We start from the raw sequence: 16533 nt of genomic DNA, 5'->3' as shown, positions 1-16533 counted from the left end.
TGAGTTTGAGTGAACTCCGGGAGTTGGTGATGGACAGGGAGGCCTGGCGTGCTGTGATTCATGGGGTCTCAAAGAGTCGGACACGACTGAGCGACTGAACTGAACTGAAGGTTGGTTATAACTTTCGACTGCCATTTTAGCACAGGCGAAGAAAGCAATTTAGCTATATTCTATCAATATAATTAAAATGTCACTTGATTACAAAAAGTTATCTCTCTATTCAACTGACTTATTTAAGCAACTGAAGAAATCACTGCTAAACTTATGTATATTCTAATTACAGGCTCTTTTTTGATGTGCTCTAACTTCTTTACGCATGTAAGTTCCTGCTTCAATTTTTTTAAAGAATGATAAAGCAAGGTGCATACTTGAACAATTTATACTAGAAATGTTAAACATAAGTTTTTCCATTTGTACAGGGGTAACGCGCTGTATTAAATATGTAAGGTCTTATCTACATGGGTTTGATTACAGAAACTAATAAAGTATTCTCTAAATAAAAATAATAATAAATAATGTGTGTGTGTATGTTGAGGTGGTGGAAAATAGTGAACAATGAAGTGCGTAACAACCCATTACATAACCACATACACAGTTGACTGTCCATATGTGCAGGTTTCACATTTGTGAGTTCAACCAACCCCAGATGGAAAATACTTGGAAAAAAAATCTTAGGAAGTTACAGAAAGCAAAACCTGAATTTGCCACATGCTCGCAGCTATTTACATAGCATTTACATTGTATTAGGTATTATAAGTAACCAGAGATGATTTAAAGTGTACAGGGCGGGATGTGCATAGATTATATGCAAATACTGCAGCATTTTACATAACAGACTCAGAGCGTTCTCACATTGTGGCATCTGTGGGTGGTCCTGGAACCAATCCCCCACAGACAGGAGGGATGACTTTATGTTGATAGGCTAAAAATAATCTTCCTCTTCGGAAGCAAGTTCATTCATATGAGGTTTGGAAACAGCATATTCCTCTTCTTCACTTCCCAATATACAACTATCTATTATTAAGAAGAGCAGATTTAGGATCCTCCTTTGCACTTAAATTCTCAAAGATGTTTAGTTGAATTTACTTGCCAGAGGATCTTAAGTACTAGTTTACACATTCAGCCAGAACTAAAATATGTGTGCAAATTATAAAGAGGTTCTTTTCATGAGGGGGAAAAAAAAGGATTAAGAGCATCACTCACTTGAAATGTCCCTGAGCAGCTGCAGCACACAAGGGTGTGAAGCCATTTTTATCAGCAGCATTGACTTGGGCTTCTGCATTCAGCAGCAATCTCACACAGTCTATGGATTTTAATAGAAAGCCATTTTAATTTCCCACTTAGATTCATGATGAGCCAAATTCTATACAGGCTGTAGACAGATACTAACCCCAAGGGACCTCTCCCATGCACAGCTCATCTGACATTTCTTTCAGGGTCAATATAAGATTCCACAGGCTATTATGAAGGAAAATAAGCCTCTTTCCACCAGAATCATAAACCCCAGACTCATCAACTAAGGCAAGGTTTCTTTCATTTTTGGGGGGTACTCAGGGGGAAGAGTGACTGATGAGTCAAAGGACAGTCATATGTCAGAAAACGTTTTACCAGGTTTTTCCATCAGACAATCTCAGAAAAAAATCTTACTGGATGGAAAACAAAATTCTTTGACTTAATTTATATACCATTCTTTGTATTTAAATAGTTAAATCTTACTTTCTGGTGTTTAATTTAATCCTTAAAATGCTTTCATGAAAGTTAACTCCCTGAATGAAAATCAAGGAGAACCTCCAGAAAGTCACCAGACTCAGGCAAGAATACCACTCAGACCTCACATTCCACATGTTATTTACTAGACTGAATTTCTCTACATTAGAGGAAATTCCCACTGTACTTTGGAAGAAGTACTCCAAAATACTTTTAAAATCATGAGTTCTCATACTGTAGTTCCCTAGAATCATCTATGCAGCCCACTGGAACACACTGAAGCTCTGAAAACTTCCAAGGAAGCCACATTATGTGAAAAAAATATAATGATCACATGGCTTACATATGCCTACTATCTGACTTTGCATTTGCCATCAGATCATCTCTTTATTTGCACTACTGTTATGTTTTAGTGTATCTGACTATAGCATTTGCTTTTTAAGGAACAAGATTAATACCCCAACTTCATCAATATGTCGTGTATAGTTGCACAACCTCTTGGTTCTCTTAAAAAATTCAAATAACTATAAATTGGTTCTAACTACAGAACAATTTCAGACCCATGACCTTTCCTAACTACTAAAACTTTCCCTCACTGCAGCATATGCTAAAGCCCTACGGCTTTACTTTCACAGACATCAGCCATTTCTAAGAGACAAATTGGGGCTATTTTGTCCTGGCCAAAGCGATCATGGATGGGGGCTTTATTCAAAATGTGTTTTACAGTTACAAGACCCCAAATTTCTAGGCACACAGTACATTTTACTGTGCATAATACAAAGACAACATTTTGCTAGCTGAAAATTTAACATTGTTACCGAACTGTCCAAATTGGATTTTTAAATGTTTACAAAAATTTAAATCATGTAAAAAAAGTTATTTATTTCACCTGGAAGAGAAAATGTGAAACCTAAATGCACCTTTTGCTCATAACAATGGCTACAGTGCTTTTAACTCTTCATCTTTTTGCAAGAAGGTGATACAGTAAAGTAAGAAGGTACCATTTTTACCTGTATGTCCATTCTTAGCAGCAGAATACAAGGCAGAATGGCCATCTTCACAGGAGTAATTAATGTCCAGTCCTTCTTCATTAAGCAGCATTGATAATAAAGTGACATTTCCCTGGGCAGCAGCTTGCTGAAGAAGGGTGGGCCTGCCAGCCAGGGGGGCAGGACCACCACTCATTAGCAAAGGGGTTAGGGAGGGTGACCAGCCTGTGGGTTAAAGTGACCCTAGTTAGAGAGTAGGAGCAAGGATAAGAGACAGATATTAACCATTCCTTTCCAAATTACACACACACAGACACATGAACACGTACCCCTAGAGGATTATGTGGTTTCTAATATGACCAATCTGTTAATATTTACTTTAGCATAAATCTGTACTGTTATTTCAATCTTATATCTGCTGCTAGTTAAATTAATATACATCATGACAAATTATTTTAGGTCGTCAGTCTTGTACAGTTAAGTGTTAAAGTGGTGATTGGTTTCAGGAAACTAAGAAGGCTGTCTTGTTTTAAAAGTTTGAGCTCCTCCTCAGGGTTCTAAAACAAACTGAATTTTAAAACTATGTACAGATTTTCTCAGTTTTGTTATTAACTGAAAGATATCTTTACGCATAAGACAGAAATAATTCTAAAAATTGGAAAATTTCCTTTTTTCTACAATGTTTCCAAGGTACTTAATTTATAAATTTTATATAAACCATTGAGATGGACCAAATACCGTGAAAGAATATTTACATTCTTTGAATTCCCTTATTTGGGAAGAAAAATAGTGGGTGGCCAACTACTATCAAGTATTAAGAACTAACGGAAGCACAACATATATAGAATATACCAGCACAAATATTCAATACACAATGGAAGACTATATCATCTGGCCATCTTCACATTTTGTACCCAAAACTTTTAATCAGCTAACAAAACAGGACACTCTGCCATATAATTTTAACAAAAGCCATAAGAGTTATCATAGTTAGGATTTCTCATCAGCATTTAGCAGCTTTAGAAGAGAATCTGTTAAGTGTGTGAAGTCGGCTGCATATAGCATGGAAAATTTTCTGAATTCTTCCTTGATCAAAAGGCTGTAAAAACAGTAAAGTAAAAATGTTTATTTAATGTAATATATAGGTAGTTAGTGTATTTTAGGCTTAAATATAGTTAACTTTCAAAATAAGTCATTTTTCCTTCTTACGTATGGAGCCCCAAAAATCTGAAAGTAAAGTTGATGTGTATATGGGGTATGTGTGCACATATTCACTTGTGGGGTACACTTTCTACATCTGTCTAGTAACAGTCTCTGTAGTAAGATACAATGGTAGATCTTTACTATGCCCTGCATCTTTACTACCTTGGTACCAGGATAATATTCTGAGTACAAGTGTGTTACATTAATACATAATAAACTTATCATTGAATCTTAAATTACTGGCCTTAAATTATTTCAGTAAGTATTAAAAAGGTGAATATCAAAGTATTTCTCAGAACTTTAAAAATTCTTCGGAAAAACACCAAAGCAGTTTCTACAAATGAAACTGTTTATTAGAAACTGGATATTATGTCTTCAATTATTTGAATCTCTGAGTAATTTATTGCTTTTACTCAGACTGTAATAACATTAAATTCAAATGCTCATAAAATTATATATTTATCTAAACTTTATGATATTTTCCCATTGATATTCATTAGCTCTTCTTACAAAAGTAACATTTTTTACTTCATACTTACAAGAAGGCTCCTCTCTGGTACATTTTACCTTTTGTATTTTCTTAAAAACAAACAAAAAAACAAGCCCACAAAAATTAAATCAGTACTTATTAGAAATGGATGATAAACAGAAATTAAAAATACCAAGGTATGAAACCTTGACTGCAAAGCAAACACAAAGGCAGTTTGAAGGCATTGGCACTGTGCTTCTCCGTGGAATAGGAGGGACTTGCCCACACTCTCGTTTGTCCATCTCCCCACCTTCCTTCCGCCCAACCTCCAACCCCATCCCGTCTCTCTCTCTGTACCTCTAGCTCAAACCGGGGGTGGGGGCGGTCCTCAGTTCTTGATATCCTTTTAGGAATACTAACAGGTAAATATTAAATACTTTGCCATTCTTTTGAGTTTTGTTTTCATTTTTCTTTTTTTTCAGATGATTCTAGCCATTGGGGACAATTAAAATATATTTTAACTGTTTTTTTTATGGAAATATTCAATTATGGATATAATTTCCTGGGAAACCTGATTTCTAATGCTAGGCTATCTTAAAGACAAAATATTTTATTCAAAAATTTTCTCTTTCTTTAGACCACCCAAGAGTCTTATAGTTCTCTAATATAAAGACTCCAGAAGAATATATATCAATTCTCTTATTTTCTTCTTTTAAATATATTGAAAAAGTCTTTAAAAATGAAAATCGCTTTATAAATACCAGGTATTCTTAAAGTTTAAAAATTCTTAAATGTATTCTTAAGTACATTTTTTACCTCCACTACCATTTCCAATTTTCTCCAGGCTAGGCAAGTTTAAATTACTATAATAAATCCTGTTATAAATATGGGAAAAATAATACTTCACCATGAGACTTTATTGTTCATTTGAAATTCCCCACAATGATCAAGATTATAATATTTAGTTGACTGGTTAAGTAATGGTTAAGTAATGCGTAAACAGACCTGCAGTCATATAGCTACTTTAATGATGCTAGAAAAAGGTCATTCAGCTCTACAGTGTCATATGCAAACATTAGTAAAAGTGAGCATCTTGCAGAACATGCAGTGGTGAAGGGAACAGACAGAACGTGCAAAAGCAGAGGAGTTGAGAACAGCTTCCGGCATCAGCTTCAGAGTGTGGAGAAGGTTAATCTCATTCATAGCTCAGAGGGATCTCATTTTCTGACTTAGTCTTTAAGCCAATCAAACATGGAGAAGAATTTTTTAAATGCATGTTTACCTAAGGAAAAAAATCTGAACCAAATCAAATAAAATTTATCAAACAAATTTTTCAAGAAAAAAGAAAAACAAAAAAATTTCCAAGGGTATGGAAACTCAGTTGCCCAGAGTGATTTTCGGTTTAGGCTTCTGTTCATCTAACAATTAATGTGTTCGTGTGACAAGTTCAGGAGCAGCAAGAAGTTCTAATCTGTTTGGAACTTCAAATTCTAAAAATTTTGAATTATTTAAATTTTACTTAAATAATAAAAATTTAACATTTGGCCATAACGTGTTATTTAAAATTTTTACATTTGGCTCTAAAAGGGCTAACTGAGTTAACGTACAAAACAATTCATCAAAGTGGTATCTTTTGTCATTGCAGTTCTCTTCAGTGCTTTAACTTAATCATAATTGTTTATCATAGATATAAGCTGACACAGAAATGTAGATATTTAGGGTTTCAAAGATAATGGGATCAAGATTTCCAAGAAGGGCGAGGTAGTGAACTACTACTTGAAAAATTCAACAGGCAAGTTTAACACATCTTTTTAGTTTGGAACTATTATTACTTTTTTGGTTCAGTGCTTTCATTTTTAGATGAAAAAACTAATGACTCAGAGAGAATCTGCCCTTTAGGGTAATATTTAGAAAGGAGCAGAAATGGACTAACACTGCCTTTTTACCCTCAGCCCAGTGCTCTTTTCACCACTGGCCCTAGAGCACACATCCACAAGGTATTTGGTAGGTGCACTGTGTCCCCGTTTCCTACTCTTAGTGATCACAATGACACTTGTAACTGTTTACAAGATGAAAACCCTTCAATGAGTCTATGCTTTGGAGAGGCACATGCTCACCCAAGCAAGGCAGATTAAGAAGCAGGATGGAGGACACTCTGATGCTTCCCAAGTTGCAATGGGCATGGCAGCCAGAAGGGGGGCATCTAAGTGGAAAGAGAGTTGAAATCTTCTACCTTATTTGCAAAGTTTCAGTAGACCTTACATCCACAGCTGAGTTAAACATCCCAACTATGTAACTATAATAAGATGTCTATCTCCCCTAGTAGACTGGATGTTCAGCAAATGTTTGCTGATACTTATGGCCTCCTTTTTTCTCCTAATAAACTACAACTTCTAATCAAATGACATAGAAGGCTGTTATGCCACCAAAGGTAACCTTGCAGTGATCGAACTACAAAATCAGAGAAGAGAAAATGAGGAACCAGTTCTATGGATTGTTTGTGACTGCTGTTTCTTTGGTTCTACAATTTATTCTCTCTTGCTTTCTACACACAAGCAAGGGCATTTTTTTTTTCCCAGAGGATCTATGATTCCTTTACCCAAAATCCTAGACAGGTCATTTTGGTGAATATATAATGGACAAGAATTCTATGATTCTAGAGGTTAACTTACATCCTGCTGACAAAACATTCTTCAGTCATGGATCCTGATTTTAAAGCTTTCCCACTCAAACCAAAGGGCTCTAGGAGCTGAACCCTAGAGCACAATAATGACCAAGGCAGCCACTGGCAAAGCATCAGGATACAAAGCAGAGATGGCTCTATATTTTTTAAAAAGTGACAAAATTTATATATTACAGGAAGTGTTTTGTGTTTTACAGTCCATGCATTTATGTCAACAACACTGACAGGGCTCCAAACATTTCTGGAACTTGTGTTCTGTGAGTACCTTAAGTCCTGACAGCACATTATCTGACGCTCCTGAATAGCAGCAAAAATTCCTCCTTTGAGGGTGGATTTAACTTGCTGGAAAAGCCGTAAGAAAGGCCATCCAACTCAATAGTACCATTTTTGGATTAAAAAATAAGATATCACAAAGCAACACTGAAGTCAATTCTAAAGCAAATTTTCAAAATACAAGCAGTAATATTACCTCTATTTGTTCATCAGTCATGCTGCTCTAAGCTCAATACCACGTTCTTTGCATGTTATGATATTAAATCCTAACAGCCACATTCCCCAATATGCACAGTATAAGCTCCGTATCAAGGATGAGAAAATTTGCTCAGTTCAAGAAAAATCATCCAAAACACAGAGCTGCAAATGCCAGAGCCTAGATTCCAATGCAGACCTAACTAACATCAAATCCATGCTGTTTCCAATTTTGCCCCTTAATATATGAACCTAACTTCTCAAGGAGTTGACTATTTAGGAGACAGCTTATAACTGGATAAGTCAGTCCTGCTACACTGCTCTCACTACCTGATAAGTAGCAAATACAGTGCTACTTTCTTCTCTTATTCCTATGCTTCTCCCTAAATCTTAAAAACAACACAGCTCAAATCTTCCTTTAATTCTTAAAGTTCTCTCTCATTCAGATCCAACAGCCTCTGCTAAGCACCAACATCCTGGGGTAGGAGAGACCCCTGCAAAGTTTCATCAAAACTACTGCACTGTACCATTATTTTAGAGCCACTTTTACTCAGTGAAGAACAAATGTCAATAAAAAGCAATGCTTCCTTTAGCACTATAAAACAAGAAGGAAAAAATCTAGTTCTTTATCAACTCGTTGTTCAAGAGTCCCAGATTCAGTGACTTTATAAACCACATCTGCAATGGAAACCTTCTCCAATACAGCCCATGTGCTATCTTACTTTGTTTAAGTGTTAGCTCTAAACAAAGTAAACAACTTTTGAAGTAAATTAAACTTCGAACAGAGGTTTACAAACACACACACACTATTTTTGAGGTTAAAAAAGGAAACACCAAACTGATATTAAAACAGAATACAACCAGTTACAGAACACCTCTAATCAATTTGATATTCCAAAGTAGACTGTAATGTTAATAACTACCTGAAAGCACTCTTTCAAATAAGCCATCTCAGAAGGGATAGAATTGAACACATACTGCCTGGAGATGGCTCACTAATAGTGAAATCTTGTGAGATAAATATTTAATAAGAAGGACGAGTCTTTCTTCCCATGGAAATGCTTCAGTTTCTCTAAATTAATGGTCTCTGTGTGCTCCAAACCACTGCTTTCAGGTTATTTTTAAAAGAAGAAAGCACTCAGCATAACAAAACCGCAATTCATATAGCAAGATGAATCACCATACCCTGGAGCCTTTAAAGAAATCACACCAAAAAAAGAAGGGAAAGAAATAGAAAAAAAAAAAAAAATCAGATTAAAAAAAAAGTTTTAAGGCAATGTAAAGGAAATGAAGGCAAGTGAGAGGACAGGCCACATTCTTAAAGAAGGATATAACATTTCAATCCCTTTACCTGATGCTGTTACCAGGAGGCTGTCAGAGGCACCTGCTCTACGGGATGCACTAACAGGGTTTATGGAAGAGCGAAAGGCAGTGGTGGTGGGAATGACAAGGGAACTTTCTGAACATGCAGGTTGGTTCAGTCCAGGGGTTTCAGCAGGCCAGGCACCCACCTGAGATGTGGCCAGGGCTGAAACGGCACAGCCTGCGGGTGCCACAGTTAAATCTATGGATGGTTTTGGTGGCAGCTGAGGGGAGGAAGATTTAGAGAGATTCTCCTCATTTATTACCCTGTTCCCTTGTGGCAAACTGGAAGGAGGCGAAGCCACAGTTTTGTTATCAGCTTTGATCCCTGTGCTGGAGGCCCTGCTGCTATCCATAATAACTTTGAGTTGGGGGTGCGGTGGAGAAGGAGTTTGGGAGAGCCCTGGCTTTTTTGGAGGGATGGGAGGAGGGTTTCCTCTGTCAACTCGGGCCCCACCAGGAGTCTTTAAACTGGTTCGACCGACCGGGGGGTAGGTGCCAACGTCCCCCGTAGGGGGCGCTCCAGGTCTCGGGGGTGCTCCCGCCGGGGGGCTTGTAAATCTCGACAGTGCTTGGGTCACAGTATTCCGAGCAAGCTGTTTGGCCACTAGGTTGTCACGACTTGTAGGAGAGACATCTCTGGATGGAGGGCTTTGGGTGGTGTTTCCATTTTGGTCTGGGTCATTAGCATTGCTGCCCTGAAATCGAAATCGAGCCGCTTGGATACGTGGGTTCAGACCCGGAGGCGGAGGCAGAGGCGCGTTGGCACACGGTGAATGTAAACTGTGCGGAGGCGGGGCGGGCGTGTGCCCGGAGGCCGGGGAAACTGCGCTGGGTAGTGGGGTTGGGCTACTGGTTAAATCTGGTGTTGAGCCTGTGCTCGGTCCATTTTCCTCAATTCTGTTTGCACTTGGAGGTGGGACAGTGGGCAGAGAGGAGCCTATCAAGTCACCATGGGAAACCTGCCTCTCGATACCCGGTCTGACCGAGGCGGCACTGGGGCAGGCATTCCCCTTGGCACTGGCGGAGACTAGGGGGCTCCCCGTGGCAGGCTTTACGGGCACGGTCAAAGGCAACTTCTTGACGGGCTCAGCGCTCTCGATCACTAGGTCTGTCTGGCACGCAACAGATCTTGTCATTGGTCCTTCTGTTGCCACAGATGTGGAGACCAAACGTCTATCTTTTGTCTTCCGGGGGAGGGAGAGGCTGGGTTTGCTGTCATTTCCCCTTTTCAGCTGCTCGATCATCTTCTTCATCTTGTCTATCTCCTCTTTGAGGTCAGTGGTGTGTGCTTCTTCTCGGTGCAGCTTGGCACGAAGCTGTTCCCGCTCCGTGTCAAACTCCGAGAGTTGCTTTTCCATCTGAGCTTCCATTTCTGTGCTTCTCCGTTTCTCCGTGGCGAGTTCCTCCTCTAACGCGCTTATCTTTTTCTTCTCCTCTTCCAGTTTGGCCATGACCTCTTCCAGCTTCTGGGCCTCCTCTAGGACTTTCCCGGAGAGCTGCTTGCACTCCTTGACCAGCATCAGGACCACGTGCTTGTTCTTGCCTCTCTCCTCCTCCAGGCGGGCAGCCAACTTCTTGTGCTCCTGCTCAAGTGCCTGGAGCTGAAGCTTTTCCATCTCCAGCTGAAAGAAATGCACAGGACAGCCCTGATTAATAGGCAGAGGATTCTTTCAGACAAAGATGGAGAGAGATTTGTATTAATCTTGTAACAACTGTATGGTTTGGGTTAGCTAAAGCGCCACATTTCTGAAATGAGTTGGGAGATGACTGGATATTTTAGAGACTCATTAAAATGAGAAAATAGATGTTAATGGTTTTATTAAAAAAATCTCAATAATACCAACAGAAAACTTTTTTTTAATGTGAGTTAACTATAGAAAAGAAGAAGGGTAATCTGATGCTTCAAGTCACAACACATAGTTCAGAAAGGTCTGCTTCTGTAAAAACAGAACTCTGGCAGAGAACTTATTTTTTTTTAATGTTTAATGCCTTAGAATTACTAATCTTTGAGGCACTGTAAAATAAAAAGTGCTGAAAACAGAGGACTCAGTTAAATTCTAAACTTTTATACTTGCTAATAATATTACTTAGCTTATTTATTTATTTTTTTGGCAATCTACTTTGAGCTTACGAATGAGGATTTGCTGGAAAAATCATGTAAAATCATACATGAAAGTTATTTTAACTCATATATAAGAAGTATTAGAAATACAGTCATGGGACTTCCCTGGCTGTCCAATGGTTAGGACTCTGTGCTTCCAGTGCAGGAGGAAGTAGTGGGGGAACTAAGATCTCCAATGCCATGTGGTGCAACCAAAAAAATAAATAAAAAATATAATCAGTATCAGTGAACCCCAAGTCTGACCTCATCTCTTCCCCTTTGCCACTTGGGTCCCATGACACTGGTCTCCCTGATGTTTCCTGAACATCATCCTGCCTCAGGGTCTTTGGTCTTGTCTGTCTGCATAGAAACTCCACCATGACCCATCACATAGGGCTCCTGCACTGAGGAGTTTCTGTACTGCACAAGAGTGGTCAGCTGCAAGGGTGCTCAGATGTTCAGTCATGTCTGACTCTTTGTGACCCTATGGACTGTAGTCCTCAGGCTCCTCTGTCCACAGGATTCTCCACTCAAGAATGCTGGACTAGTGTGCTGCAAGGGTGAGGGAAACCAAAATCCAGCTCTCACCAGTGTCTGCCCAGGCCTGGGGCTACATCTGCCTGGAAAGAAGAGCACTTTTTCCGTCAGGAGAAGGGTCTGTCTGCTCATTGAGCCATAGACCCTAGGATTTAGGCTTCCCAAAACAACACTTGCCTAGTTGATTAACACAGAGGAGGAGCTTTTAAAAACCTTCTTATCTCCACCTGGACTTTTCTAATAAGCACCAAAACACCCAATGGCACAAAAGCCTGGCTCTTTTACTCCGTCAGCCCTCTGCTCAACTGTCAACTTCACAGCGAGGCTGCCCTCACCATCCTGTGGAAGACAGTCCTTTCCATTAGTTACTGGTAATTCCCAGTCCTTTAGGGAATTACCCTTCGGTTGGCACCTGCCTACCCCCAACTAGAACAGGACTTATGAAGGCAGGGACTCTATCTTCTTTGCTGCTATGTCTGAATTAATGAAATTAACTGTTCATAGAAACATCAATCTTCCAGACAACCGAGGGAGGGACTTTCTGATACACAGATACAATTCTAACATGTTCACCCAGGTTTCTCACTTCTCTCCAGGGAATGTGCCATGAAGTGCTTGTGAGGGATACATCTCAAGCTGGGCTGTAGCAGCAAAGGGGGTCCACATGCCTTTTCTTCCCATTTAGAGACAATGTCTTCATGGTGGTCCATAAAGGGGCTTACAGATCATCAAGGTTTCAGCAGATCTACCTGATTAAAGACATGGATAGGATTCACCTATCCTCAGATGTTAAACACAAATATACTCTCAAGAGACAGTAATTATTTAACTTGGCTTTAAGTAATCAATAACAGAGACAGGAAATGCTCGCATGATCCATCAGCTGAGAATGTGTTCCTGTTCCTCACCATTAAATCCACTACTCCATCTCCCTCAGTAAGACATGAGACCAAAAGCAAAGAATGGCTCACTGACCAATGGACAGTCAGAGGCATTATTCATTTATCTGGGGATCCTTCCGGCTTTGAAGAAGTTGCTGAATAGCATTGCAATAGATCCTATAAAGAGGTGATCAGGAATCCAAATAATTCCCCAAGAATAATCAGAGACACTTGTCCACACACATACACTCTATTGTATATGAAATTTGGGGGTTGACTTCATAAGTAGATTTGGTAATATTTGAGGAAAAATAGTGAGGTCCTATACTTGATTCATACCTGTATTTTATTCATCTGGGTGCCTCACAGAAAGTTGAACTTATTAATAGCTAAAGGACTTTTAATTCTTCTAAATCCATCAAAGTAGGTTGCTATGGAAGACATACACAAAGTTAGAAGTATAGAGAAAATATTCAATAGGTTTTGTATTACCCCCCCTTCCAAATTCTTATGTAACCAATGTAGGAAAAAAGCACAAATCAAGGCATTTTCATCTTATTTTTAAAATATGATTTTCATAATCTACCTCTTGATGTGGAAAAAAAAAAAAACAACGACTTCTAGAATTTAAGGGCTACTTGTACTTTACAGAATAGCCAAATAGAGGACAAGTTAGTGATCTCCCTGATGTGGTCCAGTGAATCAGTGTCAGGATTCTGGCACTCATTTACGGCTCCAACTGTCTCAAGTTTTCCTCACCACACCACACATGCAGCCCATGGTATTTCTGTACTGGGTCCTCTCACTTTATTTTTGAACAACTGTCATCTCTTACATTTTAGAATCAAATTAGAGACTTCCAACTCAACTAATCTCAGGTATCTAAACAGAAAACTATACTTCTAGAAAAGTAGCCATTATTCTTTTTTATCTCTGTTCTTCCATCATTCATGCCTTATAAATCCTATCTCAGACAAACATGAGTCTTTTAATCTCACGACAGATAGCAGAGCACAGAGAAAATCACATAATTGATGCACTTCCTCCACATGGCTCCCAACTCAATTGAGTTCTGAGCCCCAATCATCAATCACTCTACCTAACTCTGTTTAGCTTCCTCTACCATTTACTATTTCAGGGGATATTTAAACCTCTGTCATTCTCCCCAATACGTCACCCAATGACAACTCAAGTGACTCTCAGTCTCCCCTAACAGACTCTTTGATCAAGAAAATTCAGACTAACTCATTCCCTGCACATCCTGTCTCCTCCCTTAAGCTTTTTTATGGCCATACCAATCCTCCTTCCCTTCACTCTAAGGGAAAGATGTTTCCAACTGCTGAAGGTCGGACTTTCTTCAACAATTAACTTCATTATTCCTGTCACCTCTGACTTGCTCCATTAGTGATCACACTGCTCTGTATAAACATTAAACATTCCCCTCTCTATCTGCTCCTTCCATAAGCATATAATGTACTCCAAAACTCAAAAAACAATTTTTATATTTAAAAAATGTCCTCGACTATTCTGACCCAAAGATAAAGTTCTTGTGTTTTAAAGAGTAAGAAGTGTAGTTACATCATGCATGCATGCTCAATCATGTCTGACTCTTTGTGATCCCATGGGCTGTAGTCCACCAAGCTCCTCTGTCCGTGGAACTCTCCAGGCAAGAATACTGGAGTGGGTTGCTATTTCTTACTCCAGGAGATCTTCCTGACCCAGAGATTGAACTTGCATCTCTCGTATCTCCTGCATTGGCAGGCTGATTCTTTACCACTGTGCTACCTGGGAAGCCAAGTACTAAGTTCTAATCCCACCTTCTTGGCTGTGTAATCTTGGTAAGTTTTCCCTCTCAAGGAGGGTTCTCTTAACTGCACAATAGAGCAAAAATAGTGATTACATTATAGAATTAAACAAGGCAACACATGTATTTAAAAATTGTGTGTAGCACTTAAAAAAATGTTAGCTTTGTGCTGTTTCAAAATGTCAGTTTTGCTCAGTATTTTCCCTGTGAAAACACATTTACATGCAAACAAAGAGCTAGAGAATTGACTGTACTAAACACATAGGTGATGTCTTTATAAGTTAGACAGTAATTACAATACAAAGTACATCAGAGAAAGTTTCACTATCAGTAATGGTGAAACAACTTTTATTAGACTATCTACTCATGCAGATAATAATGATAAACCCTTGAAACAATATTAAGAAAATACCTGTTTGAAGGCTCTAGAGAGCAATAAAGCTGACAGAAATAGGAGAGGAATACACCTTCCCATTAGACAGAAACCGACAGCATTGGATGAGATTTGCCCTTGGACAGCTTTTCAAGTGAGGGCTATTCGTTGTCCTGACAGCACTGGCAACAAGAGCTCAAGCACAAGGCATCCCTTATGCTGGCCTGAGGAACCAGAGGATGAAATGAAAGCTGCTGCAACTAACCTCACCAGTGTCACTGGTAGACTCTTGAATTACACATTTGTATGAGAGAGTCCAGGCTTCCCAGGTGGCACTACTGGTAAAGAACCTGCCTGCCAATGCAGGAGATGCAAAAGACACAGGCTTGATCCCTGGGCCGGGAAGATCCCTAGGAGGAGGGCATGGCAACCTACTCCAGTACTGTTGTCTGGAGAATCAAATGAACAGTGGAGCCTGGCAGCTACAGTCTACAGGGTTGCAAAGAGTTGGACATGACTTAGCATGCAAGCACAGGAGAGAGTCCACACTTAACCACAGAGGTTACTACTGAGTGACTAACAGAAATGAGCAAATATTTTAGCTATTGCCAACTGCAAAAAGTCAGAGTTTGGACTATGAATCTAATCGGGTTAACTACTTACACTCTTTGGAAGATAACAGACTCCATAGTCATCTGTACCACATCATCCATAATGTCTAGTATGCAATAAAAAAATTATTGGACATGCAAAAAAAAGCTTTAAGTGATCCACAAGATAAATGTACTCAAATAGAAACTGAGCTTAAGGTGACTTCTACTGGAATTAGCAGACAAGAACACTAAAGCAGCCATTTACAAAGAAAACACAGTTGTGGTGATGGAAAAAAATGGAGTCTTGGCATAGGAATGGAAACTAGAAACAAATGGAAAATCTATAAAAGAATAATATCTAAAATGGAAAAATATGTCTTAATGAGCTTAATAGAAGATTTGAAAGAGGAAAACTAAAAAAGGAAAGGAAAAAAACCAATGGATTTGAAAACAGAGCAAAAGGAAGTATCCAATTTGAGAAACAGTAAAAGCAAACTGAAAAAGTGAAGAGCATCTCACTGCAGGACAATATGAAGCGGTCTAAACTCCACATAACTGGATTTCCAAAACGAGAAGAAAGAGAATGGGGAAGAAAAGTATATTAAAAGAAAATATGGCCAAAATCCACAAATTTGGTTATATATATATATTTCCAGGAAGCTCAGAAATCCCAAAGCAGGATAAATATAAAGAAAGCCATAACTAGGCACATCATAGTGAAACTGATGAAAACAAAACTAACAAATAACCTTGAAGCAGCCAGAGAAAAACACACATTACATACAGAGAGACTACATTATAGACGGTGGCCAAATCATTCTCTAAGATACAGGAAGTGAGAACGGACAGAAGTAAAGGGGGAAATAAGCAAATTTCTAATAGCAATCATATCGTGTTGAAGATCTAGATCAAAATATCAGCAAGAATACAGTAGCTGTGGATAACACTATGAAGAACACCTGGCCTGACGGATGCTATGGAACAGAATACCCAAGGACTACAGATGACGCACTGGTTGCACTATTAAAAGCCATCAGAAAATTACAGGACTAAAATCTTGCAGAATATGTTCTCTGACCACAGGAGAATTAAATTATAAATCACAATAAGATATTAATAACACCCCAAAATTCAAAATTAAAACACACTTCTAAATAGTACAGACGTTTAAGAAGAAATCACAAGGGAAATTAGAAAACATTTGAGCTAATTGAAAATAAAAATAATATATCAAAGTTTGTTGGATGCAGTGAAAAAGGAGTACTCAAAGGCAGATAAAGCAGAGAATACATAGAAAATTACATTGATAATTGCTTTAGAAGAGTTGCCTACCAAAGAAGACATACAGATGTCTAACAGA

General features: G+C 38.7%; 1 protein-coding gene across 1 annotated transcript in view; it reads right to left on the bottom strand.

The window, feature by feature from the left end:
* Positions 1-16533, bottom strand: part of CTTNBP2 (cortactin binding protein 2) — a 169820-nt gene that overhangs the window by 75108 nt on the left and 78179 nt on the right. Inside the window, 3 exon segments of the mRNA XM_055420804.2 lie at positions 1204-1303; positions 2718-2921; positions 8871-10506. Coding sequence (XP_055276779.2) covers positions 1204-1303; positions 2718-2921; positions 8871-10506 — 1940 coding nt within the window.

The sequence above is a fragment of the Moschus berezovskii genome, chromosome 3 (assembly GCF_049115385.1).
Source record: "Moschus berezovskii isolate FMDL1 chromosome 3, NW_MosBer_1.0, whole genome shotgun sequence".
Lineage (NCBI taxonomy): Eukaryota > Metazoa > Chordata > Mammalia > Artiodactyla > Moschidae > Moschus > Moschus berezovskii.
Note: the sequence above shows the minus strand (reverse complement) of the source record. Positions and strands in the feature narration are given on the sequence as shown.